A 26585-nucleotide genomic window follows, 5' to 3' on the forward strand; every position below is an offset into this window, starting at 1 on the left:
GGGAGATGGGGAGTGTTGCTGTGAGCGGGTTGGTTGGCTGTGTGGTTGCAACTTGATTGGTAGATGGAGTGGGTGTTTGCAGATTGGTCGAGGTGGGGAGTGTTGCTGTGAGTGGGTTGGTTGGCTCTGTGGTTGCATCCTGATTGGTAGATGGAGTGGGTGTTTGCAGATTGGTCAGCTGTTTTGTAGCATCCTGTGTGGGTGTGGTCCTGGTCTTTTCTTCCTGAGCTTTGGTGTTGTGGCCTCTGAAGTTCTGTGATGTGATGTTTTGAGCATGTTGTGACCAAGATACTCTCAACGTCTTCAAAGCGCTCCATGGCATAGGGCCGGGCTATTTACGGGACCGCCTGCTGCTACCGAATACCTCTCACCGACCCGTGCGCTCTCACAGAGAGGGACTCCTCAGGGTGCCGTCGGCGCGACAGTGTCGTCTGGCGACGCCCAGGGGAAGGGCCTTCTCTGTGGGGGCTCCCGCCCTCTGGAACGAACTCCCCCCAGGACTCCGTCAACTTCCGGACTTCCGAACCTTTCGTCGCGAGCTTAAAACTCACTTATTCATCTGCGCTGGACTGGGTTAGTTTTTAAATTTATGGGTTTTTAATGGGTTTTTATCCTAAATTTTTAATCTTGGCCAATTTAATAAGTTTTTTAATTGTGTTTTAATCGTATTTATATTGTATTATTGTGTATTTTTTATTCTGGCTGTGAACCGCCCTGAGTCCTTCGGGAGAAGGGCGGTATAAAAATTTAAATAATAAATAAATAATAAATAAAACCTTACATGGGAAAAGACCCGAAAATGCCAAGACCCATATATATATATATAAAATATCACTCCTACCTCCTTCTCTTCTCTCAATATTCCCAAACCAATAGGGTTGTTGTTGTTTTTATCTGGACTTGTGCAAAGATACTGTTTACTTCTATTTGTTGTGGTGCAAAGACAGTGTAATTATGGAGATTCTCAGTAATCCTGATGATGGTTATCTCAAAAGTCCTTTTCTTCAAAGGCAACTGGATTTCAAGGAAAAAACAAAGGAAGTCCAGTTGCTTTTTGAAAAAGCACCTTTCAGAATTCCATCAAAATATCCACATGCATGTTGTTGTATGCTTTTGAAGTTAAAATCAGGTTTTTCTGAAAATTGGTCTTTTCTACATAACATAACATTTTGACATGGAGTATTGGCATCAAGTTACAAGTAACTCAAGAAAAATATATATGACTCTTCCTGCTTTTTTTAAAAAAACCTATTCTACCTCTGAAATAAAGGCATAAAGTGCATATGTTACTCATGATTATTTTGTGAAAAAGGATTGATTCTGAACTAACTTTATCAAATTGAAAGCAGAACGAAGTTTGAACTAAAGAGCGAAACTTACTAAATAAATAAATAAGACAGGGGTTCAGTTTTGTTTCTTTATCAGCTTTTCCTTTCTGTTCAAATCAGGCCTCATAACAATAATATAGCATTTGGGGAAAAAGATAAAGCCAAGCAATCCAGCTGCAGAAGCCAAAATGGAGAAGATCTCCACAGCCACCATGTACTTTCCCTTGGTACTCAGATAAGTGGGAACAAATGAAACCCAGACACTGCAAAAGACCAACATGCTGAAGGTGATAAATTTGGCTTCATTAAAGCTATCAGGTAATTTTCTAGCTAAAAAGGCCACCGTGAAGCTGATGGCTGCCAAGAACCCCATAAAGCCAAGGACAATGTAAAACATGATGCCTGAGCCTTCATTACATTCCAGGACAATCTCTTCAGTCATGGAGTGGATGTCTGAATCTGGGAATGGGGGAGAAACTGCCAGCCACACACTACAAATAGTTACTTGCACCAGAGAGCAAGATAAGACAATAGTATTGGCCAGCCTTTTCCCCACCCATTTCCTTATTTTGGAGCCTGGTTTGGTGGCCAAGAAAGCAAGGACGACTATAGTTGTTTTCCCCAATATACATGAAAGAGCTACAGAGAAGATGATGCCAAAAGCAATTTGTCGCATGAGACATTTTACTTGGTCAGGTTGTCCAACAAAAAGCAAAGTACAAAGGAAGGAGAGGAAGAGAACAACTAGAAGACTATAGGTCAGGTTCCTGTTGTTAGCTTTGACAATGGGAGTGTCCCGCTGTTTAATGAAAATCCCCAGTACCATGGCTGAGATTAAAGAAAAGAAGAAAGCCACACTTGCCAAGGTGATTCCCAAGGGTTCTTTGTAAGACAAGAAGGTTGTATGTTTTTTAATGCAAAGCAGCTGTTCCTTGTTAGGATAGTTTTCTTCAGGACATGGGAAACAGTCATCTGAATCTGGAAGAGGAAATAGAGTTGTCAAACATGTAAGAATTCAGAGGTAGCTCAGCCTTTCCCAACTCTCAGATGAAGGCTATTTCAGTGTTTAGAACCGTGATGGCGAACCTATGGCACACGTGCCAGAGGTGGCAGGCAGCACCCTCTCTGTTGGCACACAAGACCTTGCCCCAGTTCACCTCTGCTGTGAATGCACATGCGTCTCCTGCTGGCCAACTTGTTTTGGGGTCTTTAATGTGTATGCGCAGGGTGGCGGGGCATGTGCATGGGAATGGGGCAAATACGGATGTGTGTGCATATGCACAGGGGGTGAGGTGTGTGCAGGGGCCACACACATGCATGGGGGTGCATTCAGGGGGCCATGTGTGCATGCATGGGAGTGGAGAACATGTATGGGGGGGCACACATGCATTGCATTTTGGGAGTTTAGATCAGGGGTGAAATGCTCCTGGTGTTGTGTCTGCGACCCCCGAGCTGACTCTCCTGCCAGAAAGTGACTTGGAGCCAGGCCTGCTGCCAGAAAGTGATTTGACAGTGAGGGGGAAGGGCCATCAGGACTTACCTCAGGAACACCGGCCTCCCTGGATCAGCTCCAGGAGCCAGAAGCAGGCCAAGCGAAAGAGATAACGAGGCCTCCTTCTCCTGACTCTTCCCCCCCCCAGGCCATGCCTGCAAACCCAGCTGATAGCAATCAGGCTTGGCTCAATCCCAGGTTTCGTAGGCAGGAGAGGAGGGAACAACAGAAGCAGGGGTGGGGCAGGCCTAGGAAGTGCTGAGTCATGGAGCCACACCCCACAGGATATAAAAGGCAGAGAGAGCTGCTGTGTCTCTTTGTAACAGGCAAATCCACTGATTGACTAAGAGCTGAAGTTTGTTCCTGGGTGACTCACCAGCATCGTGGAAGATAACGGAGGCTCTTGGCATACGCTGGCTATTCTGCTGCCAGAGCTGATAGTGCCGGCTAATTAAGCCATCACTCGGACGGAGGCAAGGGAGGACAGAACACCTGGTTTGGACCGGATCACCCGATCTGGTAGCGATGGCGGAGAGTGGTTCAGAGAACTGGTAGCAAAAATCCCTGCCTTCCCCCCACATGCCCAGTTGAGCTGCCTGATCATCAGAGGGTTTTTTTTTACTTTTAAAAGCATTTTTCCTTCATCCGAAAAAATGCTTTTAAAAGAAAAAATAACCTCTTATGTTCGCGTGGCTCAGCTGGGATTGTCAGAACCCTTTCAAAGCATTTTTTCTACAAGCTCTTTAGCTGATGAGGCTGTTAAAAAATGCTTTGAAAGGGTTCTGGCGATTAGGCAACTCAGCTGGGATCACCAGAACCCTTTCAAAGCATTTTTTTTACAGCCTCTTCGGCCAAATAGCTTGTAGAAAAAATGCTTTTAAAAGAAAAAAAAAGTTGGCCATGCCCACCCAGTCACATTACCCCCATCCCCACCAAGCCACGCCCACAGAACCGGTAGTAACAATTTTTACATTTCACACCTGGTTTAGATGCACGCACACATTTAGGGAACTCAGTTCCAAAGAGGTTAGCCATCACTGGCCTCGAATTTCCAAACTTGATATCTAACCTACATGAAAGGTTGTAGACCAGGAAAGTTCTATAACTAAATTGGGTAAGAAGAGTAGCATAGTAATTACTCTGACTTTACTTGGTAAGTTATTGATCAAAGATTCATATTGCTGCCTAACTCATGGTAATGCTGGGTGTCTTCTGAAGATAAGGCGCCATATAAAAAAAGTCATTCCATTCCATTCCCCTGGAAACACTATTCAGACAAATCACTTGATGTGCCCTGCATCAGCCTGGATCCCTAGGATTGCTATAAGACATGTTTTCAAGGTATTTCAAAAGAGCATCACAGTGGGAACCAGTCACAAATCTACCAGGATTTTTTTTATTTATTTATTTGCATTTATATCCCGCCCTCCTCCAAAGACTCAGGGCGGCTTACACTATGTCAAGCAATAGTCTTCAGCCATTTGTATATTATATACAAAGTCAACTTATTGCCCTCAACAATCTGGGTCCTCATTTTACCTACCTTATAAAGGATGGAAGGCTGAGTCAACCTTGGGCCTGGTGGGACTTGAACCTGCAGTAATTGCAAGTTGCTGCTGTTAATAACAGACTGCATTAGTCTGTTGAGCCACCAGAGGATGATGTTCTTCAAGGATTGAGCCACTATAAAAAGGCTCTTCATCTTCATCTAACTGGATGGACTTCCTTAACAGGAAGGGAAGCAGTGGTGAAATTCAAAAATTTTCTGAACTGCTTATGTGGGCATGGCTTGGTGGGTGTGGCTTGGTGGTCATGTGACTGGGTGGGTGTGGCGTGGTGGTCATGTGACCGGGAAAACCAACTATCACAGTTGGTGAACACAAAAGCTACAAAACTGACTCACACACAGTGCAAAAGCAGCTGGACTTCACACAAAATGGCCCCTGCAACATGCAAGAAACTCAGAGTCACAGAGAGCTCAAAAACAAACTATCACACCTTATGCAAAAATACCGGTTCAGGCAATAGGTAGTGAAAAAAATAATGCTTTAAAAAGTAAAAAAAAAATGTTCTCATGATCACACAGCACAGCTGATTGTTACAGCTGATTGTCGGAACCTTTTTAAAAAACTTTTTAAAAACATTTTTTAACTACCTACTGCCTGAACCGGTAGTAAAAAAATGCGTTAAAAAGTAAAAAAAAAAAAAAAGGTTCCGACGATCAGTTGTAACAATCAGCTGTGCCGTGCCATCGTGGGAACTTTTTTTTTTACTTTTTAAAGAATTTTTTTACTACCGGTTCGGACGAACCATTAGCATTTTCACTATCAGTTCAGGGAAATTTGCTCCGAACCGGTAGCATTTCACCCCTGATGGGAAGCCATAAAAATCCTGACTTCCAAATCTGCTGGGTTGGGTAGGAAGAGATGAATCTTAAAAACAAAAAACCTGGCTAAGGTTTTAAATTGATAACCAGCACCTTGGTTCTGGAAGAAAATTGGTAATCAATGGATCTCCCACAAGCGAGGTGACACATATTTTATTTATTTATTTATTATTCATATTTATATACCGCCCTATCTCCCAAAAGACTCAGGGCGGTTTACAGGCATTTAAAAACAGATAAATACAGTCTAAAAACAATTTAAAAACTTATTCTAAAAGCCTAATAATTAAAAATATAAGAATAAAACCCAATTTAAACCCGTAAATTAAAATCTAGCTCAGTCCTGCGCAATTAAATAAGTATGTTTTAAGCTCGCGGCGGAAGGTCCGAAGGTCCGGAAGCTGACGAAGTCCTGGGGGCAGTTCGTTCCAGAGGGTGGGAGCCCCCACAGAGAAGGCCCTTCCCCTGGGCGTCGCCAGACGACATTGCCTCGCTGACGGCACCCTGAGGAGTCCCTCTCTATGAGAGCGCACGGGTCGGTGAGAGGTATTCGGTAGCAGTAGGCGGTCCCGTAGACTTACTGTGAATGTAGACTTACATAAAACCATGTGGGCCACCACGTTTTAAGCAAACCAGAGAGTTTTCAAGAGAAGACCCCATGCAGAGCACATTACAGATAATTGACAAGTGAGTTTTGCCCAGTGTATGATCTTTCTTGCCATAGTTGTTGAGTGAATCATTGTAGTTGTTAAATTAGTAACAAAGATATTGTAACAAAGAGTGTATCTAACTTCCCTGTAGCCTTTGCTTGTCAGAAGGTCTGAAAACATGATCACATGGCCCTGGGACATTGCAACCACCATAAATACATACCAGTTGTCAAGCATCCAAATTTTGGCCATGTGACCATGGGGATTCTGCAATGGTCATAAGTGTGGAAAATGATTATAAGTCACTTTTTCAGTGCTGTTGTTACTTTCAATGGTGACTAAATAAATGACTGTGTGTTGAGGATTATTTGTACAGTGTATCAAAACAATGTATATATGCAGTGACTATGCATACTTTAGGGGACGCGGTGGCTCAGGGGCTAGGACGTTGAGCTTGTCGATCGAAAGGTCGGCAGCTCGGCAGTTCAAATCTCTAGTGCTGCCATGTAATGGGGTGAGCTCCTGTTACTTGTCCCAGCTTCTGCCAAGGCTCAGGGGCTAGGATGTTGAGCTTGTCAATCAAAAGGTCGGCAGCTCAGCGGTTCGAATCCCTAGTGCTGCCATGTAATGGGGTGAGCTCCCGTTACTTGTCCCAGCTTCTGCCAACCTAGCAGTTTCGAAAGCACGTAAAAATGCAAGTAGAAAAAATAAGGACCACCTTTGGTGGGAAGGTAACAGCGTTCCGTGCGCCTTTGGCATTTCATCATGCCGGCCACATGACCATGGAGACGTCTTCGGACAGTGCTGGCTCTTTAGCTCTGAAACGGAGATGAGCACCGCCCCCTAGAGTCGGCAACGAGGGGAACCTTTACCTTTACCTATGCATACTTTAGTATGAAGGGCAGACCTTTATTTCCCAAAAAATGCCTTTAGATTTATTTATTTTTCAAAAACTGGCTTACGTCCTTTTATGTGACTCATTTAAGTTTCTTGTACGAAAGGTACCATATAATCCACAGTCTTTCACATTCATTGGGGAAAAACAATATGGAAATAGAATCACCTTTTAAAAATAAATTTACACATCGTTTTACTTTTGTTATTTCCTGTGACAAAATGAGTTTTCAAAGTTATTTCTTGGTTTTGCGCTTGAATCTTCCATCCTAAAACAAAATTATTGACCTGCAGAGTTAAAAGCACATCAACAGTTCTTGAGTGGCATCTTTTACCTGTCTGATTGGCAATTTTCCCTTCTGAGCAACGAAGGCATCTGTAACAGCAAAATGGTTTCCCTTTTATTTTGATCTTGCTGTAACCAAAGGAGCAATGATCATTGCACAAAGAAAGAGGTGGTGTCTGTTAATAAATGAAAGAGTGAAGCTATTATTCTCCAAAGCATCTTAGGGCAGGTCAAGAAGCAAAAGGTAGAAACTAATCAAGGCGAGAAGCAACATGGAACGAAGGTGAAATTTCCGGACAATTAGAACAATCGATCAGTGGATTAATTTGCTTCAAGAAATTGTAAATGCTCCAACACTGGAACTTTTTAAGAAGAGATTGGATAACTATTTTGTCTGAAATAGTATAGGGTTTCCTGCCTAAGCCATGGGTTGGACTAGAAGACCTCCAAGGTCCCTTCCAACTCTGTTATTCTAAATTCTAAAATAAAGTAAAATACATTTAGAATTTAAGCATTAATCTAAGAAATTATAACCTTCAAGGAATCTGCCCTTTCATTTTTGTATTAGAGTTTTGAAACCTTACATGCTGGTGTGCATGACTGGTGTTATTTCATAGAATATATGGCATAATAAGCTATGTAAATGGAAAATTCTCTTATTCTGCGTATAATTCTGCCACCGATAGCCTCCCATCGACCTGTGCACTCCCACAGGGAGGGTCTCCTTAGGGTGCCATCAGCCAAACAATGTCGGCTGGCGACCCCCAGGGGGAGAGCTTTCTCTGTGGGGGCTCCTACCCTCTGGAATGACCTTCCTCCGGGGTTACGATCACTCCCCAACCTCCGGGCCTTCCGACACGAGCTCAAGACCCTCTTGTTTCATCGCGCAGGGTTGGCCTAATTTTATTATGGTTTTTAATTGGGATTTTATTATCGTTTTAACAGTTTTAATGGGAGCCAAAATTTAATTAGATTTTTATAGTATTTTTAATTGTATTATGAATATTGTTTTATATTTGGCTGTAAACCGCCCTGAGTCCTTCGGGAGAAGGGAGGTATAGAAATTTAATAAAATAAATAAATAAAATAAAATAAATAAATAATTCAAAGATTAAGTCTACTTAGCACAGAGCTAGGAGTTCATGAGTTACTATTTCTTACACGTAATTCTCCTCAAAGTCCTCTGAATCAAAAACACTAATTTTCATTTAGCTTATTTATTAATTTGTTCAACTATTCAAAAAACTATCCAGACATAGCTGCAGCATCAATGCAACCCTTGAAAATGAATAGAAGTTACCTGATTAAAAAGGTTGGCCCAGACAATGTTATCTGCTGATAGAGAGAAAAGGCTTTCTAGTTGAGCTGATGGATTTACTTTTCCAACTTTGATCCTAAGAAAGGATTGATTTGGAAAGGTGACCCAGTTGATAATGTCAAAGCCAGTTGCAACCTTCCCATTCTGGTCAAAGAAAATGTTTTCTCCTGCAGTGTTGTTAAATGAGACTTTTCTTAGGTAGTGATGAAGCTCAAGGGAAGAATATCACTGAAGTTAATATGCAGGAATGGCAAAAATAAACAGCAATACTATTTCAAAAAATATTGCTGCACTCTTAAATAATGGTGCTGATCCATCAGCTCCATCCACAGCAGCCAGAAGAACTATCAAATGGGTCAGGGAAGTATTAACAACCCTAGTTTGATTTAAAGATACATGCCTCCATTACCAGCAATTTTCATTCTCAGAGTCTGAAACTGCCAACATTTTGTCCTGTTCTTCTCTCTTAATGTTATGCATCTAACTAGAACAAGCACTTAGACTTATATACCGCTTCACAGTGCTTTACAGCACTCAAAGTCAATATATTGCCCCAAACAATCTGGGTCCTCATTTTATAGACCTTGGAAGGATGGAAGAATGGAAGGCTGAGTCAACTTTGAGTCTGTCAGGATTGAACTCTTGGCAGTGAACAATGATTTATCCTGCGATACTGCAGGGTTAGTTATGTCCTTTCAAAATTCTCTACTTTATGTGTTAAGAGAAAAAGTCTATGCATCATTTCCCTTACATTTTCCAAGGAGGGAAAGTGCTTCCACCAAATTCCTAAATTTTAGGGATCCTTTTTTTCTTCCATACATCGTAATCAATAAATTTAATTACATTAAGTTACAAATAAGTTGATTAATTAGAATGTAATTGAACAATGCCAGGGAGAAGGCATACCCATTTTGATCAGCAGATATTAGAGTAATTGTAAATTTATAAACCAGAATTCGTACCACTTATTTATAATAATAAGTGTTGTAAATGTTGTACCTTGATGAACGTATCTTTTCTTTTATGTACACTAAGAGCATATGCACCAAGACAAATTCCTTGTGTGTCCAATCACACTTGGCCGATAAAAAATTCTATTCTATTCTATTCTAATATTATAGAAAGACCACATAAAACATGAATATACAAGTAATACAATATCTGGGTCACACAGAAAGAAACATTCTGGGAGAAATCAACCATTTGATATAGAATGAGGAGATGTAAACATTTTGATCCATCTAGATTTAGGTGGGTTGCTAAGGTAACCTGAGACCCTAATAGGCAGGCCTGTGTCCGGGCCTGTGTCTGCAGGCCCTAGAGACATCTTTGGTCAAGCAAATAAAAAGGCTTGTCAGCGGTAACAGAGAAGACGCTTGCTCAATAGACCATATACCCATGTACCACCCAGAAATGTGCTAAGCTCGGATAACCACATCCTGCTGTTCTGCAGAAAATGTACTTTGCAATAATGGTAAACATGTTTATGTGACCCCCTGATATAGTATCAGTTCCCCATTTCTGTTATTCCTGGAATTATACCCATATATGGAATGTAACATGCTGAGACGATGTATTTGCTGCTTGCACGTAGCTATAAGGTATATAAAGCCTTGCTGGAAAACCCCTAACTCGTTCAGACTTACAGCCTTGTTCTGTACTTGAACCTGCGCATATAATAAACCCTTCCTTCCCAGAGGAGCTGGCTTGTGTCTTGTCATTTCTACAACAAGATCATTTTTCCACCTTATATTGAAATACTTTGTGTACAGTGGTAGCAGTAGTGGGTTCCTCTTACCTTCGCTACCGGTACAGAACCGGGAGCACATGCGCAGAGTGTCTGTGATGATGTCCACTACCAGTTCATCTGAACTGGGGCGAACCGGTAGAAACCCACCACTGAGTTGAAGCTATGGAAATAAAAATCACTTGCTAAATTAATAAATGCAGGAGATTACCTGCCATACTTGATGATCGAGAAGTTTCCTTTTACTAATACCGGTACCGGTCATTGCTCTGTGTTTGGAGTAGGAAGTAAGCATGCCTTGGAGAGCATGTGCCACAACATGGACTGCATTGTAGATACTGTAGCTTTGCCCAGTCATGCTCAGTTCAAAAACAGAGTCTGGAAGAGCCTCCAGCTTCTCTTCCCCAGTACATCTTTTCTCTGAGTTTGGCTTTAAAGTTGAAGTTGACAAGGAACATCCAAAGGCTTGTTCCCAAAAGACTCGTGAAAGTCTGTCTTTCTCTTCTGGAACATTGTTTCTCATCTGAAGAAATCTATTGAATCCTAATAATTCTTTTGATGAAACTGCGAAAGAAAGAGTACCATGGATGAAGTCCATTCTTCTGTATCTTTGAAATGGAACAGAAGCGTATTCCATTTGGGCTGGCAAAATCCAAACTTTGTCTTTTCTCTCCACAGCCACAGTATCCACAATTTCTGAAACAGAGATCATTCTGAAAAATGCCATCACTTGGTTTTCTGAATATAAAATGACAACATTGGAGGTACTTGTCATAATGACTTTGTATATTTCAAGAAAACTATCCAGTAGTTCTCCCATCTCATCTGAAAAAATTTCCGTTGGAAACTCTTGAATGTAATCAAAACAGATTCCAGTCTGAGAAAACATAATGAGCTCTTCCCTCAGAAATCTTTCACCAACGTCATTCGCATGAAAAATTATCCCGATCCAGGTCCAACTAAAATGCAGCAGCAATTGGACAATGCCCATAATTTGAAGATGTTCATTTGGAAACATTTGATGGAAGAAGACTTCATGAATTATGTTATCAATCACTGGGGCAGAGCCATATGTAATCTGAAAAAAGAGAAGAAAAGAAGAGTCTTTTGGTATCAAATCTTTGGATGTTCTTTCACAAAATCCACAAAAGCAGAGGCAATATGGGGAATGTTTTAGAAGAGCAACAGTTTTCAGGAGAGTCAAAGGAAAGGAGTGGGACCAATACTTGTAGAATTGTAATTCGTTGTTAGCCCTTTGATGTAGTCTATACAAGAAACAAAACAATGAATAACAGTCCTAGCTTTATTGTAAAATTATATTAATAATATCTTGCAAGATCTCATTCTGCCATGATTTTTTAAAGTATATTACATAAGAGTAGAACCTTCTACCACAATGGTAAGAGATACCATCATTTTCTAAAAGTGCAGGTTGAAGAAAAGAAATTTGATAAACAAGCATAACCATTTTACATAGCCAATGGCAACTAGATTAGGTAAACTGTTTTTTATAAACCCATGGACTATAGGTTTGAAGGCACCTCAGAGATCATATATTCCAATCCCCTTCCAAAGGTAGAAATCCAATGCACAGTTGTCCAACTTTCCTTAAAAACAGTGACGGAACACTCCTAACTCCAAGAGACAGTCTGTTTTTCAACCTTATATGAAACTTTCATGGAAAGGAACAGAGAAATATTTCAAATTAAATCTGAAAATTCTGTTGTAAGATCAAGAGGATTTGTCCTGTTTCCTCTTGATCTTACAACAGAATTTTCAGATTTAATTTAATGGAGGTCATGGTTGTGCTGTTTCAAAAGGCAACTGGAAATGAAAAAGAAAATGAGAAAATGAAGATGTTTTGCTTCTCATACATGACCTTTCATTGGATTGACCCCACCATCCTGCCATAACTGTTGAAGCTTCTTGGATGAGAAGTGAGATGTCTTCTCCTTCCTCACGGAAAAAACAGTCCAGTTGCCTTTTGAAAAAGCCCCTTTGAGACAAAGTGGAGACAAGATATCTTTTCACAAAATGCTTTTCTGTAAATTAGGACAGGGAAATTTGAAAGTATCATGTGACCAAATTTTACTTATGTTCAGATTTCCATTAGTAACAAGCAACAGAGAAAATTTCATTAAAGAGGAAGGGTTCCTGACACAGATATACATCACTTGGTTTCTTGGGCAGGTCTTACCTGTGGAATCTTGTAAATGCTCAATATGTCTGCCATTACTCGAGAGTTATGAGAATTGGATCCCGCAATAACACATACTAAATTTTGGTGGATGTTACATCTGTAGTTGGGAATGAAACTGTCATGTGAAGAAAGAAGCTCCATAGAAGCAAGATATGCCCATGTTGCCATGAAATTGCCGTTAGATACACCAAAGCCCAGAGTGATATTTGGCAAGATCTGAGGAGTTGCGTTGATCTCATTTACAGCAAAGTTCAAGGACAAGATATGTAGATAGTTCTGCAGAAACAAGCTTCAAAGGAGGGTCATAACAGTAACATTTCCACACAGAGGATTTCAAATTAATAATAATTGTTAACATCAAGGTCCAAAATATAAACTCTATGCCCTCAAAGAAAGTGTGTAGAAAATACTTGTCCTCAGTTTCATGAGTGAAATAGCGAATTAGATATTTGGCAGATAATTTCTTTATAGTGTTCTATATTTGTATAGTACCTGATTTTTAAAGGTCCACTATTGTACTTAGTAGTATCTAAAACATATACAGAATCTGCAGCTTCAAAGATTGATTTTCCATTGTCAAGAGGATTGAATTAGAGAAAAGCTGATATGCTATGCTAGATTTTTTTTGGTGCCATTGAAGTTTGGCACTCAAGCTAGAAGAATCTAGAAAGCAGAGAGTTTGGGGGAAGTTATATATCTGTTAAATGAGACCAAGACAACTGTAGTGGGAAATTTTATAAAGTTGAAGCCGAGCACGGTCTTGCTTCTAGCCATTTATTATAAAATATGTAAATGATATAGTAGAATCTCTGAGCAGAGAAAGTTTAACTGAAAGGGAGTGAAAGTTGTCTTACAATCATTTATGCCCTTCTCAAAATACATTAACCCTTTAATCAGCCACATTTCAGAACTGGTATAGTTAAGAAAAAAATATTTACATACATAGGATCATCAAGTAACTCTTCTGATGGATCTTTTTTGAAGGTGATCAGGTTAGATATCACATAAATCAAGGAAATAATGCCACCAATGATGAGATCACCTGAATGATAAGATTTATATTTAATACTAGGGTTGTTGAGGGTGCATTTAGCATCATGGCACATAACCCGAGGAAACCATATTAACAGCCACAGTCTGAAGAGCAACAGAGCAAATTTCAGTTGTGCTTTGCCCAAATGATAATTGATTTGGCTTCTGCATATAGGGTAATCTAACATTCTGGCTTTTTCTCTTGGATGATCTGAAGGCAGAAAAGTATAGGAAAAATAGACTCACACAACCTTGTCCTTCAGGCCTCATCTTTGAATATGTTTAGCAACAAAGAGTATTAATAACACCAGTATGATTTGGATTCCAATTCACTGTGCTGTTTGTAACTCCCTAGGGTTCAGGAGAGTAGAATTAAATGTGGTCAATTAAAGGGCACAACCACTGTTGATCAACAGTTTCATGAAATTGTAGCAATAATAATTGATCTAATTGTGATGCGGTTTGTTGCTTTCTAGGTAGCAGCAATAAGGGAGAAAAAAAGATCACAATCAAAAATAAATAAAAACCAAGGGAAATAAATACTCAAATAAATAACATTAAAAGGAAAAAGAACAAATCTTTTCAGCTTTGCACTGGTATATATGGAATGACACGGAATTCAGTTTTGCACTTGCAGTAGGCTACCAAAATGAGAAAGTAGCCATATCCAATCAAAAATATTTCTGGCAGATAATGAAACTTTTTTTTATTGAATACAGCTTTTTAGTCTTAGATGACCAAGAGTTAATTACTCTTTTCCAGCAAAAAGTCCTTGAATTATAGTAAAATTCATTTGTTTTACAAAATGTATGGATGATACTGTTATAATTGATTGATTCAACCTTGATTTGTGGTGCTTACAAGAAGTCCATAAATTTGATACTTTCATAAATGGTTTACCATTCTGTTCTTCTTATGGACGAGAGGGAATGACTAAATCAAATGTCTATGGAGATTCTCAGTTATCCAGTTCATGGTTGTCCCCAATGTTCTTTTTTAAGAGGCATCTGGACTTTTTCGTTTTTCTGTGAAGACATTTTGCTTCTCATCCAAGAAGCTTCTGACTGGATGGTGGGGAATGGAAGGATTTATATTCCTTGCAGATAGCTGATCATTTGCATTCTTTTAGAGAGTCATTGAGGGCAAAAGAAGAAAGGGACGACAGAGAACGAGGTGACTCGATGGAGTCACTGAAGCAGTAGGCATGAGTTTAAATGGACTCCAGAGGATGATAGAGGACAGGAAGGCCTGGAGGAATGTTGTCCATGGGATCGCGATGGGTCGGACATGACTTGCAACTAACAACAACAAAGAGAGTCACTGAGGCCACCTGGAGATTTATCTGTGTTATCAGGGTCAACTGAGTATTGGAAATGGGTGTGGACCTTTAATAGAATTGTTAAAAGGACTATGTTGTAGACTGGAGATAGACAATGTTTTATCCTTCCCCCTCTCTCAAAACTACCCAGTTGATGTTTATGTCAAACACAATTGTGGTTGTCATTTGATTGTGACCTAGTGCCTATGACTATGAGAAACTGGATGTGAAAAGTAACGAAGGCAAATCTTAGAAGGGGTGACTTGCTGTTTAGTTTTTCTGCTGTGATCTTAATCTGGGTGACATGACCTTCTCTTCGATGGTGTGGGAGTCTTTAAGTTGAGATTTTTCCTGAGCTCCTGGCTATTGATCAATTAATCAGAATAGAGCTGGTAGGGACCTTGGTGTCAGGGTGCCAAGTAACATCCCCAGATGAAAAGCCGAGCTAAGTCCTTATATGGACCCGATGGACCTCAAGAACTCAAGAGTAGCAGCCGATGGGTCTGGCAGCTGGGTTTGCTCAGGTGGCTGGCCAGGCACTTGCTGCTGGACTGGAGCTTGTTGCGGGATCACTGGTACCTGTTGAGGGGTTGCAGCTTGGGGTTGCAGAAACATCAGGCTGGGAGTTGAGTGGCTTGGGACCGAGTGAAAAGAGGTTGAGTCTTCGGTCCATTGCACTGCAGCTCCCTGGCTTGGAAAGATGAATGTTGGCTGTGCCAATGTCCACCTAGGCTGGCCTGTGCTGAAAGGCTAGGCCGCCTCGCTCATGCTGAGTTGGCTCAACTGCTCCGAGAGACCTGGTAGTGTTGTGTCTGCGCCCCCCAAGCCGGGCCTCCTTCCAGAAAGTGACTTGGAAAGTGAGAGGGAAGGGCCGTCAGGACTTACCTCTGGAGCACCGGGTCCTCTGGCTCAGCTCCAGGAGCCAGAGGCAGGCCAGATGGAAGAGATAACAAGGCCTCCATCCCCTGACTCTTCCCCCCCCAGGCCATGCCTTCAGACCGAGTTGATGGCAATCAGGCCTGGATGGACCCTAGGTTTCGTAGGCAGGAGAGGAGGGAACAACAGAAGCAGGGGTGGGGCAGGCCTAGGAAGTGCTGAGTCATGGAGCCACACCCCACAGGATATAAAGGCAGCAAGAATTGCTGTGCCTCTTCGTAGCAGGCAAATCAACTGATTAACTAAGAGCTGAAGTTTGTTCCTGGGTGACTCATCGGTGCCAAGGGAGATAACAGAGATACTTTGCAGATGCTCGCTATTCTGCTGCCAGAGCTGATAGTGCCGGCTAATTAAGCCATCACTTGGACGGAGGTGAAGGAGGACAGAACAGGTACTGACTGAATGCACAACAGTGACAGAATCCCCATTCTTCAGTACGCCAGTGGTGCGGCTGCTGTGGCACTGAGTGGTGCATAGTTCCCACAGCGTTCCTTGAATCGGGGTAACTCCTGCAGCTTTGTCCTGCATGGCCAGGTCCTGTTGCAATTTCTGCTCTAGCATCGGCACCCAGCTGACGGTTTAGTTTAGTTTAGTTTAGTTTATTTGAATTTCTATACCGCCCTTCTCCCGAAGGACTCAGGGCGGTTTACAGCCATCATAAAATAGATTCATCAATAAATTAAAAAGTAATTATAAAAATCTAATTCAATTAGGCCGAATTCCATTAAAACAATAAAACAATAATAAATCCCACGTTAAAAACTATATTAAAATTAGGCCAGCCCTGCGTGGTGAAACAGAAAAGTCTTGAGCTCACATCGGAAGGTCCGAAGGTTGGGGAATAAACGCAAACCCAGAGGCAGCTCATTCCAGAGGGTAGGTGCCCCCACAGAGAAGGCTCTCCCCCTGGGGGTCACCAGCCGACATTAATTGACTGACGGCACCCTGAGGAGACCCTCCCTATGGGAGCACACAGGACGATGGGAGGCTATTGGTGGCAGCAGGCAGTCCCGTAGATATCCCAGTCCTGTGCCATGGAGTGCCTTAAAGGTGGTAACCAACACCTTGAATTACACCCAGAAGACCACCGGCAACCAGTGCAGCTTGCGCAGGAGAGGTGTTATATGGGAACCACGAGTAGCTCCCTCTATTACCTGTGCAGCCGCATTCTGGACCAGTTGGAGCCTCCAGGAGCTCTTCAAGGGGAGCCCCATGTAGAGAGCATTACAGTAGTCCAGGCGGGAAGTGACGAGGGCGTGAGTGACCATGCATAAGGAATCCTGGTCCATGAAGGGACGCAACTGGCGAATCAGGTGGACCTGATAAAAAGCTCTCCTGGCAACGGCCGTCATATGTTCTTCTAACGACAGCCAAGCATCCAGGATAACGCCCAAGTTGCGGACCCTCTCCATAGGGGCCAATGACTCACCTCCAACAGTCAGCGATGGAACCAGCTGACTGTACCGGGATGCTGGCATCCACAGCCACTCAGTCTTGGACGGATTGAGCTGGAGCCTGTTCCTCCCCATCCAGACCCGCATGGCCTCCAGACACCTTTGACGGCCTCGTTGGGGTGGTTAGGGGTGGAAATGTACAGCTGAGTGTCATCAGCGTACAGATGACATCGCACCCCAAAACCACGGATGATCTCATCCAGCGGCTTCATATAGATGCGAGAGGAGAGGCGAGAGGACTGACCCCTGTGGCACCCCACATATGAGGTGCCTCACGGCCGATCTCTGCCCCCCTGCCAACACCGTTTGTGACCGATCAGAGAGTTAGGAGGAGAACCACCGAAAAACGGTGCCCCCCACTCCCAATCCCCCCAGCCGCCGCAGCAGGATACCATGGTCGATGGTATCAAAAGCTGCTGAAAGGTCTAATAGGACCAGGACAGAGGAACAACCCCTGTCCCAAGCCCTCCAGAGATCATCAACCAACGTGACCAAAGCCGTCTCTGTGCTGTACCCCGGTCGGAAGCCGGACTAAAACGGGTCGAGATAGACAGATTCTTTCAGGTACTGGGGAAACTGTCGTGCCACCACACGCTCAACAACCTTTGCCACAAAATGAAGGTTGGAAACAGAACAGTAATTCGATAAAATAGCTGGATCCAGGGAAGGCTTCTTGAGGAGGGGCCTCACCACCGCCTCTTTCAAGGCGGATGGGAAGACACCCTCCATCAAGGAAGCGTTAACAATTCCCTGGAGCCAGCCTCGTGTAAACTCCTATGTGGCCAATACCAACCAGGAGGGACACAGATCCAATAAACGTGGTCGCATTCAGCCTCCCCAGTATCCTGTCCATGTCCTCGGGACCCACAGAGTCGAACTCATCTCAGATAATATCATCAAGAACAGCCTTTGTCATCCCACTCGAATCTACCCTATCAGAGTCCAAACCTTCCCGAATCTGAGCGATTTTATCGTGCAGATATTGGCCAAAATCCTCAGCACGACCCTGCAAGGGGTCCTCTCGAGCTCCCTGATGAAGTAGGGAGCGGGTCACCCTAAACAGGGCGGCTGGGCGATTATCTGCCGATGCAATAAGAGCGGAAAAATATTCACGTTTTGCCACTCTTCTCGCCACTAGATAGGTCTGAATATAAGACCTAACTAGTGTTCAGTTGGATTCAGAGTGGCTGGCCCTCCAATCACTCTCTAGGCATCTTTTTCGGCGCTTCATCTTTCTCAGCTCCTCAGAATACCGAGGAGCTAGTCAAGATCGGCCGGGTCAGAGGCCGCAAAGGAACGACTCGGTCCAAAGCTCCTGCCACCGCCCTATCCCAGGCGGCGACTCGTTCTTCCACCGAGCTGTGATCTAGGTCCTCAGGAAGTGGCCCAAGCTCCGTTAGAAACCTCTCTGGGTCCATCAGGCGCCTGGGAAACAGTCAGCTCCGTCTCCCTGCGGTGTGGGTTGGCAGTTCGGAAGTCAAGTCGAAGGAGAGAATGATCTGACCATGACAAGGGGTTGATGACTAAATCCCCTAATTCTAGATCATTCAGCCATTGTTGGTATCCACGGTCTTCATGGATTCCTCAATCGCCAGGGAGGGAGAGTAGAGGGTCTCAGAAATATTTGCTCAGCCCATGCTTGCTGCTCCCTCTGTGGACTTCTTTTCTTCTTCCATCTTCTCTGAGTCTTTGTGCCACCCAGAATCGGGTTGCCTCTTGGGGCTCAGGACCCCAAACAGCTCCCTGAAATTTGTGGACGCTGCTTTAGTTTGAAAGGAGATTTGGATTATTGTCAGGGTTCCAAGTAACACTCCACATGAAATCAAACTCAGAGGCTTGACATTCCTCAAAGCTAACTTTTATTAGAGATGTCATATTGGCACATCTGGGAAAACCTGAATCTGAGAGATTCTGGGTTTTCCACACCCAAAAGAAAGTTCAACACCTTACCCCTCACCCACATGTCCACCACACATCCAATCATATATAGTCCAGAACAGAAGATATCCTCCTCTTCTTCTCCGCACAGCTGCAGGGCACTTTGGCCTTGACTTTCTACAAAGAATTTTATTATGACTACAATCATCTTCACTGTATGCTATCACCCCTCCCAACTTCCCATGGTAGGCTTGTGTCAGGCCTGAAGCCTGAAGGCACAAAGGTAGAAAGATGGCTTCCAAGTCTGACACTTGGAGGCCTTTCTTTGAAGTCTGGCAATTGATAGTGTGGGAATGTAATTCAGTATAAAAAATAAAACACTATAACAACTTTAATAGTTAAATAGAGCTTGATATTTCTTGATTATAACATTCAGGAAAATCATCACATGCAAATAATGGATTCATGTGTTTTAGTATGTATATTCACACATATACTTTTTGCTTTTAAACTCCCTTTTTATTCATTAGCTGTTGTTATTTATTTATGAAATACCTGTTGAAAGACAGGCAAGATTTGCTAAATTTCAAAATTACTAGAAGAATTAAATAGACAATGAATAATTTCCATGCCCAAATATAAGGCTGTTAAGGTAATTGGGAAGGTTTGAGATTCTATCCTCCAAGTTATAAGAAGTGAAAGTTAACAACATCCATTTTGAAGAAAACCTTTTAATCTGTTGAAATACAAAAATTGAGATTCTATTTAGTTGTTTTCCTGAGTTAAATCTGTAATTTATATGGATACATAGAGATATGAAGTTATGTACTACTTCAATTTTAGTTAGAAGACAATGGCTTTAATTGAAAGACCTTAATGGCATCTGTGTATATTGCTCCCATCACACAACTAATACATGCATATAAATCATTTTTCCTCACTTCATAATTCTTTTTTAAACTTAGAAATTATGGTTTTAAGTGTAACCTTCAACAGCTCTTATGGTAGCTGCACTTACGGTAGCTGCATTGCATATCTGTTTCTCACAAAAATCCACCTGTAATATATCTTACTTATAAGGTAACTGCATGTATCACAATTTTATTTATGATTAAAGCAAAACAAAATGAATGCAGTATCTTAACCACAGAAATATGTCTGAAGTTACAGCTTAGAGAAGTTATAGCATAATGAAAGGAAGAAATCAATTTGTTTCTTTATCAGTTGTTTCTTTCTGTTTAAATCAGGCCTTAGGATAATAATGTAGCATTTGGGGAAAAAGATGCAGCCCAGTAATCCAGCTGCAGAAGCCAAAATGGAGAAGATCTCCACAGCCACCATGTACTTTCCCTTGGTGCTCAACTAGGTGGGAATGAATAATATCCAGACACTGCAAAAGACTAACATGCTGAAGGTAATAAACTTAGCCTCATTAAAGCTATCGGGTAACTTCCTAGGAAAGAAAGCCACTATAAAGTTAATCACAGCCAGGAAACTCATGAAACCAAGGACTAGATAAAACATTGTGGTTGAACCTTCATTGCATTTCAGGACAATTTCTTCAGGCATGGAGTGCATGTCAGAATCTGGGAATGGGGGTGAAATAGTCACCCACACTATACAAATGGTGATCTGCACCAGGGAGCAAGACAGGACAATAGAGATAGCAAGGTTTTTCCCCACCCATTTCCTCATTTTGGAGCCTGGCTTGGTGGCTATGAAGGCAAGAACAACAATGGTTGTTTTTCCTAATATATAAGAAATGGCTAAAGAGAAGATGATGCCAAAAGAAGTTTGTCATGTGAGACATTTCACTTGGTTGGGCTGCCCAGGGAACAGCAGAGTGCAGACAAAAGAGAGCAGAAGAACTATGAGAAGAACAAAAGTGAAGTTCCTATTGTTGGCTTTTACTATAGGAGTGTTCCAATGACTGATAAAGATCTTAAGCACGAAAGCTGAAGTGATGGAAAAAAAATAAAGCAATGGTTGTCAGTGTGAGACCCAGAGGTTCTTTGTAAGACAAAAATATGATGTGTTTGGGAATGCAAAGATTGTGAGCTTCATTTGGATATTGGCCTTCTGAGCATTGAAACAGTAATCTGGATCTGAAAAATAAATAATTATAATGATATATATCTCAAATGGCCATTTTTGGCCATATGGGTGGTAAAAGGTGTTTGTTGAATGGATAAATATGGTCTAGAACAGGGAAGACAAACTCAATTTCATTGAGGGCAACATCAGGGCTGTGGTTGACCTTGGGGGACTGGGTAAGCATGGCCAACTTGGTGGGTGTGGCCAGCTTGATGCCACTCACCCAATTGCTGGCATGTTTCCTCTGCATTAGGTAGACCAGACTGATACCAGGCAGACCCGAACATTCCTCTTTGCACTGGGTAGACGAGGCTGAAATTACATTGGCCAGATCTTTCCTCTTTGAACTGGATAGACTAGGCTGAAGCTATGTTGGCCTGATCTTTCCTCTTCACACCAGGTAAACCAGGCTGTTGTGGCTCCAGCCTCCGAATCTGGCTCCATGCCTGAAAGTGACTCTGAGAGTGAAGGGGAAGGGCTGGTAAGGCTTACTTCAGGAGCACTGATTCCTTTGGCCTGGCTCCAGGAGCCAGAACCAGACCAGTTGGAGGACGTAATGAGGCCGACATCCCCTGATTCCTCCCTTCCTCCGGCTATGCCTACAGATGCAGCTGATAATCATACTAATCAAGCCTGGATCGACTCACGCTTTAGAAGATTAGACAGGCGGCATCATCAAAGGGAAGGGTGGGGCTCCACAGGATATATAAAGAGTTTTGGGACTTCTCTCAGTTCCACGGGAAGCAAATTAGCTGAAACATGTCGAAGTGAGCTGAAGTCTTAATCTGTTTGAACCTTTTGGCAGGCAGCTGCATTTTCTCGGCCAGGACTGAAAGGAGCCGTGTATCCACTGGCTGTAGGCCAGCTCGTTACTCCAAAGTGAGGACGGAGACAGAACACAGGCTGAAGCTGCACTGGCCCAATCTTTCTTTGCCCTGAGCAGAGCAGGACCGCCCTGCGGGCTGGATCTGACCACATCTCAGGCCGCATCCAGCCCACGGGCCTCGAGTTTGACACCCCTGGTTTAGAAGCTAATTCAAATGCAATTCAAAGGCAGAGTGAAGAATTTAGATGTATAGCCTAGAAGCTTATTTTAATTTTATTTATTTATTTATTTATTTTGTCACAACAATATATATAAGTATCATACAAAAAGATTATATAATATATAAACATATATATGAGTAAATATTAGGAGGTACAAGCATATATATATATATATATGAAGAAGAAAAGAAAAAACAATAGGACAGGAACGGTAGGCACGTTTGTGCTCTTATGCATTTATTTATTTATTGGGAAGAAAAAATGGAGTGAGGGGAAAAATGGGAAAGAAAGGTTGCCCATCTTTTCATCTCCTCTGTAATGAATTCATTGTAGTCCATCTACCAAAATTACAGAAAATTTCAATAATGGTGGTAGTAGGAATGGAGTTAGAAGTTTTTGACGCATGATTGCCGGTTGTTGTTTTCATCAGACAAAGATTTCCCTTTGGTTATTGGTAAAATATTAAAATAGGGTATGCATTCAGATAATTAATCAGTCAATATTTATTTATATTTGACATTTTTGAACTGCCCATCTCCCTCAAAGAGGCAGATGAAATAGCCTTTAGGTCCTGAAATATCCTTATTTAGAGCAATATCCTGTTTAACGGTAACCCCAAATAATTGACTGCTTTTTACGAATAACTTTCCTTGATGAAAATAACAGGCGTAAGATTTGTTTAGACTACAGTAGTGGCCAAAATTGCAGAAACCTTTTGGGGAAAGTGTATTTTTGAGGTTTGCTGGCTAATAACACCACTTTTTTTTTTTTTTTGGGGAGTTTCAAGATAATCATATTCCACTGCTGGAATGGCCTGGGAATAGCCCAGACCTTAACCCAATTGAAAATCGATGGAGCCGACGAAAGAAACTTGTTAGTCAGAAGCGACCCAGCAATAAAACCCAGTTAATAGACGCAATCATTCAATCTTGGTTGCACATTATAACAGCTGCAGAACTAAAAGACTTGGTTCACTCCATGGGAAGATGTTATAAGGCCATAATTCATGCTAAAGGTCACCCAACTAAGTATTAACTGACATGGTGATCATTTTTGTATATCTTGTTTTTTCTATGGTGATAATGTTTGTACATCTCATTTTTTCTACGTGTTTCACTTTTCTTCTTTATACTGTAATTGCTATTCTAATAGCAAATCCTTCATAAAAGTTATTGCACTACATTCTTGATTAAATTATCTTTCCATTGATATATAATTTAATGGTACTACTCCCCAAAAAAGTGGTATTATTAGCTAGTTTTAGAAAATACGCTTTCCCCAAAAGATTTCCACAATTTTGGCCACTACTGTAGATTTCAGCCTACTGTTCCCATAGCTCTTCCATGTAATCAAATCCTTTTTGCTCAGTCAAAGGCAGATGTCGCAAGTCTGATATAATTTTGCTGCTGAAATTTTTTATTCTATTCTGCAGGATTATATGCACATGGCATTATAAGCTATCCAAGCTGGAAACATTTAGCATGGATTTCCATTTTGTTCCAGATTGGACAGTTGCTTCATTTCATGTAGCAAAGGAAGTTTATAAACAAAACCATCCAGTGGGAATTCTACATATTCATTGATGTATCCTTTGGAAGACACAATCATGATTTCCCATTGCACCCTGAGTCCTATGTTGGTACAGTTCAAAAAAATCCTTCTATCAGTAATCAACAACTATCTCAAAGTCTAAATTGAAATTCCGTGAAATATATCAGGTAAATTCTGTATATTATTATTATTAATCTTACCTGTCTTTTTAGAAATTCCCCCTGCTGGACACCGAAGGCAATCATAGCAGCAAAATGGCTTGCCTTCTCTTTTTATCTTGCTATACTCTGAAAAGCAATGGTAGCTGCATACAGAAAAGGGCTGTGCCTGTTGATAATTAATAATGGGAGATTTGTGAATTTGTCCTTAATATTCAGAATTACTACAGTTGAAGATTTTGGATTCCCCTGGCTCTGATATGCAAATTGAATATTTCTATCTGGATCAGGGGTGAAATGCTACTGGATCGGAGAGGATCGCGCGATCTGGTAGCGATGGCGGCGGCTGGTTCGGAGGATCGGTAGCAAAAATCCCTGGCCCTGCCCTCCCTGCCTCTGCTGAGCCGCACCGTCTGCAGAGGTTTGGTTTTTTTTACTTTTAAAAGCCGGTTTTGCTTCAGCCGAAACAGGCCTTTAAAAGTAAAAAACAGCAGAACCTTACTTGTACTCTTACTTGTAGAAAACATGTTTTCTACAAGTAAAAATAGAGATTTTAAGGCACTTACCTGATTACTGATGAACACATGGCTCTCTTTCCAGCCTGAAAGCTCTAGTTTCATTTCAGTCAGACAGCATCAATCGCTCAGCTAATCTATTTCCTCTGTGATCAACTGGCTGGCTTTGCTGAGGAACTCTGGGATTTGAAGTCCACAATAAAATAAAATAAAATAAAATATTTGTGCAGCTTTCTGAGATTTGGTGTGTTTCTGTAGTGTTTCACTCTAACTACACAAACACACAAAATATCAGAAAGCTGTATGTGGCATATTGTGTGTGTGTGTGTGTGTGTTAGTTGTGTGTGTGTAAAGTGTGAAAATTGGTTTTTGACCTTTTTGTGGCTATGTGAAGTGTGAAGTGCAGCTGCTTTTACATTGTGTGTGAGTCAGTTGTGTTGTATTGTGTTGTGTGTGTGTAAAGTGTGAAAGTTGGTTTTTGACCTTTTTGTGGCTATGTGAAGTGTGAAGTGCAGCTGCTTTTACATTGTGTGTGAGTCAGTTGTGTTGTGTTGTGTTGTGTGTATGTAAAGTGTGAAAGTTGGTTTTTGAGCTTCTTGTGGCTATGTGAAGTTTGAAGTGCAGCTGCTTTTACATTGTGTGTGAGTCAGTTGTGTTGTGTTATGTTGTGTGTGTGTAAAGTGTGAAAGTTGGTTTTTGGTACCTCTTATTGTTTTTTATACTTTATTTATTATTTTTATTATTTATTGTTATTGGCCACGCCCACCAAGCCATCTGACCACCAAGCCACGCCCACCAATTAAGCCATGCCCACAGAACCGGTAGGGAAAATTTTTAGATTTCACCCCGATCTGGATATAATATTGGCATACGTGGGCCTGATTAGAGTAGATTGCAGGGGTGATAAAGTAATATTATTTTATGTCTTTTTATTCTATTTTACATGTTTAGGAATTTTATAGGTAATATGTGTTTGAACCTGTACATTGATGTGGTCTATAGGCTAATATACCATAGTTTTTGGATTATAAGATGCACTCCTCCCCCCAAATGTGGGTGGAAATGCCTGTGGAATAGGAATGGGGTGAGATCGACAGTAGACAGTCTAAGGTTAAAGTTTTGGGGGTTTGGGGAAGAAACCACAGAGTCAGGTAGTGGATTCCAGGCATTGACCACGCTGTTGCTGAAGTCATATTTTCTGCAGTCGAGTTTGGAGCAGTTTACCTTGAGTTTGCATCTATTGTTTGCTCGTGTATTGTTGGGTTGAAGCTGAAGTAGTCGTTGACAGGTAGAACATTGTAGCAGATAATTTTATGTACTATGCTTAGGTCAGACCGAAGGCAGCGTAATTCTAAGCCCAAAATTTCAAGTCTGGTGGCATAAGGTATTCTATTACGGGTGGAGGTACGGAGGACTCTTCTCGTGAAATATCTCTGGACTCTCAATTGTGTTAATGTCCGATATGCTGTGCAAGATCCAGACAGATGAGCTGTATTTGAGAATTGGTCTAGCAAATGTTTTGTATGCTCTAGTTAATAGTACAATATTACCAGAGAAGAAGCTATGCAAGATTAGGTTAACAACTTGTAATGCCTTTTTGGCAATTCTGTTACAGTGGGCTCTGGCACTTAGATCGTTTGAGATGACAAAATATAACCTGTCACTTTGTAATGCTGCTACAATAGGGAAAGAGGACCTACTTGATTGTAACTCAAACAATGAAAACAAAAATGATATAAATAATTATCACAAATGCAAACACACAATACATTTTTTAAATAAAATAAATGTTGCCTTAACCCTGGAGAATCTCCCAAACAAATATCTTGCCAGAATAAATACCTTGGGTTTCCCCTCCCCTTCCCCCTCCCCTTTAAAAATAACTGCATGAATCAAGAGTTAACTTTATATTTGTACCTATAATTGCTGTAAGGAAATTTGGAAGCTGCTTCTTTCTATTTCTTTTTTTTTTATTCTTCCCCTTTGCTTTTTCTTTGTTCTTTGTTTCCCTTTATCTCTTTTCTTTATGCTAGTTCTTGTTTCTTTTCCTTTTCTGCAATACAAACTAATAAGTAATAATTACATGAAATCATCAACTGTTTCTTCTGATGGATTCCTTATGAATGTCATAGAACTGGAAAACATGGAAATTTGAGAAGTGATTCCACCAATAACCAGATCCTCTGAATGATATTTCTTGTGCTTAATAAGGACTGGGTCTCCCACACTGCATTTACTGAGAGGAATATAACGTGTGATCCGAGGCAACAACATTAATAAAGTTGCAAGGAACCAAATCAT

The 26585-nt window shown here is 41.4% G+C and overlaps 1 protein-coding gene across 1 annotated transcript; it reads right to left on the reverse strand.

The window, feature by feature from the left end:
* Positions 1-1404: 1404 nt before the first annotated feature.
* On the reverse strand, positions 1405-26585 carry LOC131198916 (vomeronasal type-2 receptor 26-like). The gene is made up of 6 exons (XM_058184189.1): positions 26366-26585; positions 12299-12474; positions 10313-11179; positions 8337-8564; positions 7086-7212; positions 1405-2306 (listed from the first exon to the last, which is right to left on the reverse strand). Exons 1-6 carry the CDS (start codon positions 26583-26585, stop codon positions 1405-1407), a joined length of 2520 nt encoding a protein of 839 aa, XP_058040172.1.

The sequence above is a fragment of the Ahaetulla prasina genome, chromosome 4 (genome assembly GCF_028640845.1).
Source record: "Ahaetulla prasina isolate Xishuangbanna chromosome 4, ASM2864084v1, whole genome shotgun sequence".
Classification (NCBI taxonomy): domain Eukaryota; kingdom Metazoa; phylum Chordata; class Lepidosauria; order Squamata; family Colubridae; genus Ahaetulla; species Ahaetulla prasina.

Excerpts from the sequence above, each read along its gene's own strand:
- LOC131198916 (XM_058184189.1), bottom strand. The coding sequence starts at position 26,585 with ATGATTTGGTTCCTTGCAACTTTATTAATGTTGTTGCCTCGGATCACA. Across the intron at positions 12,475-26,365 it reads AACAGTTGATGATTTCATGT|ATTTCATGGCAACATGGGCA; the intron begins AATTATTACTTA and ends TATCTAACGGCA. Across the intron at positions 2,307-7,085 it reads GAAAATTGCCAATCAGACAG|ATTCAGATGACTGTTTCCCA; the intron begins GTAAAAGATGCC and ends TTCCTCTTCCAG.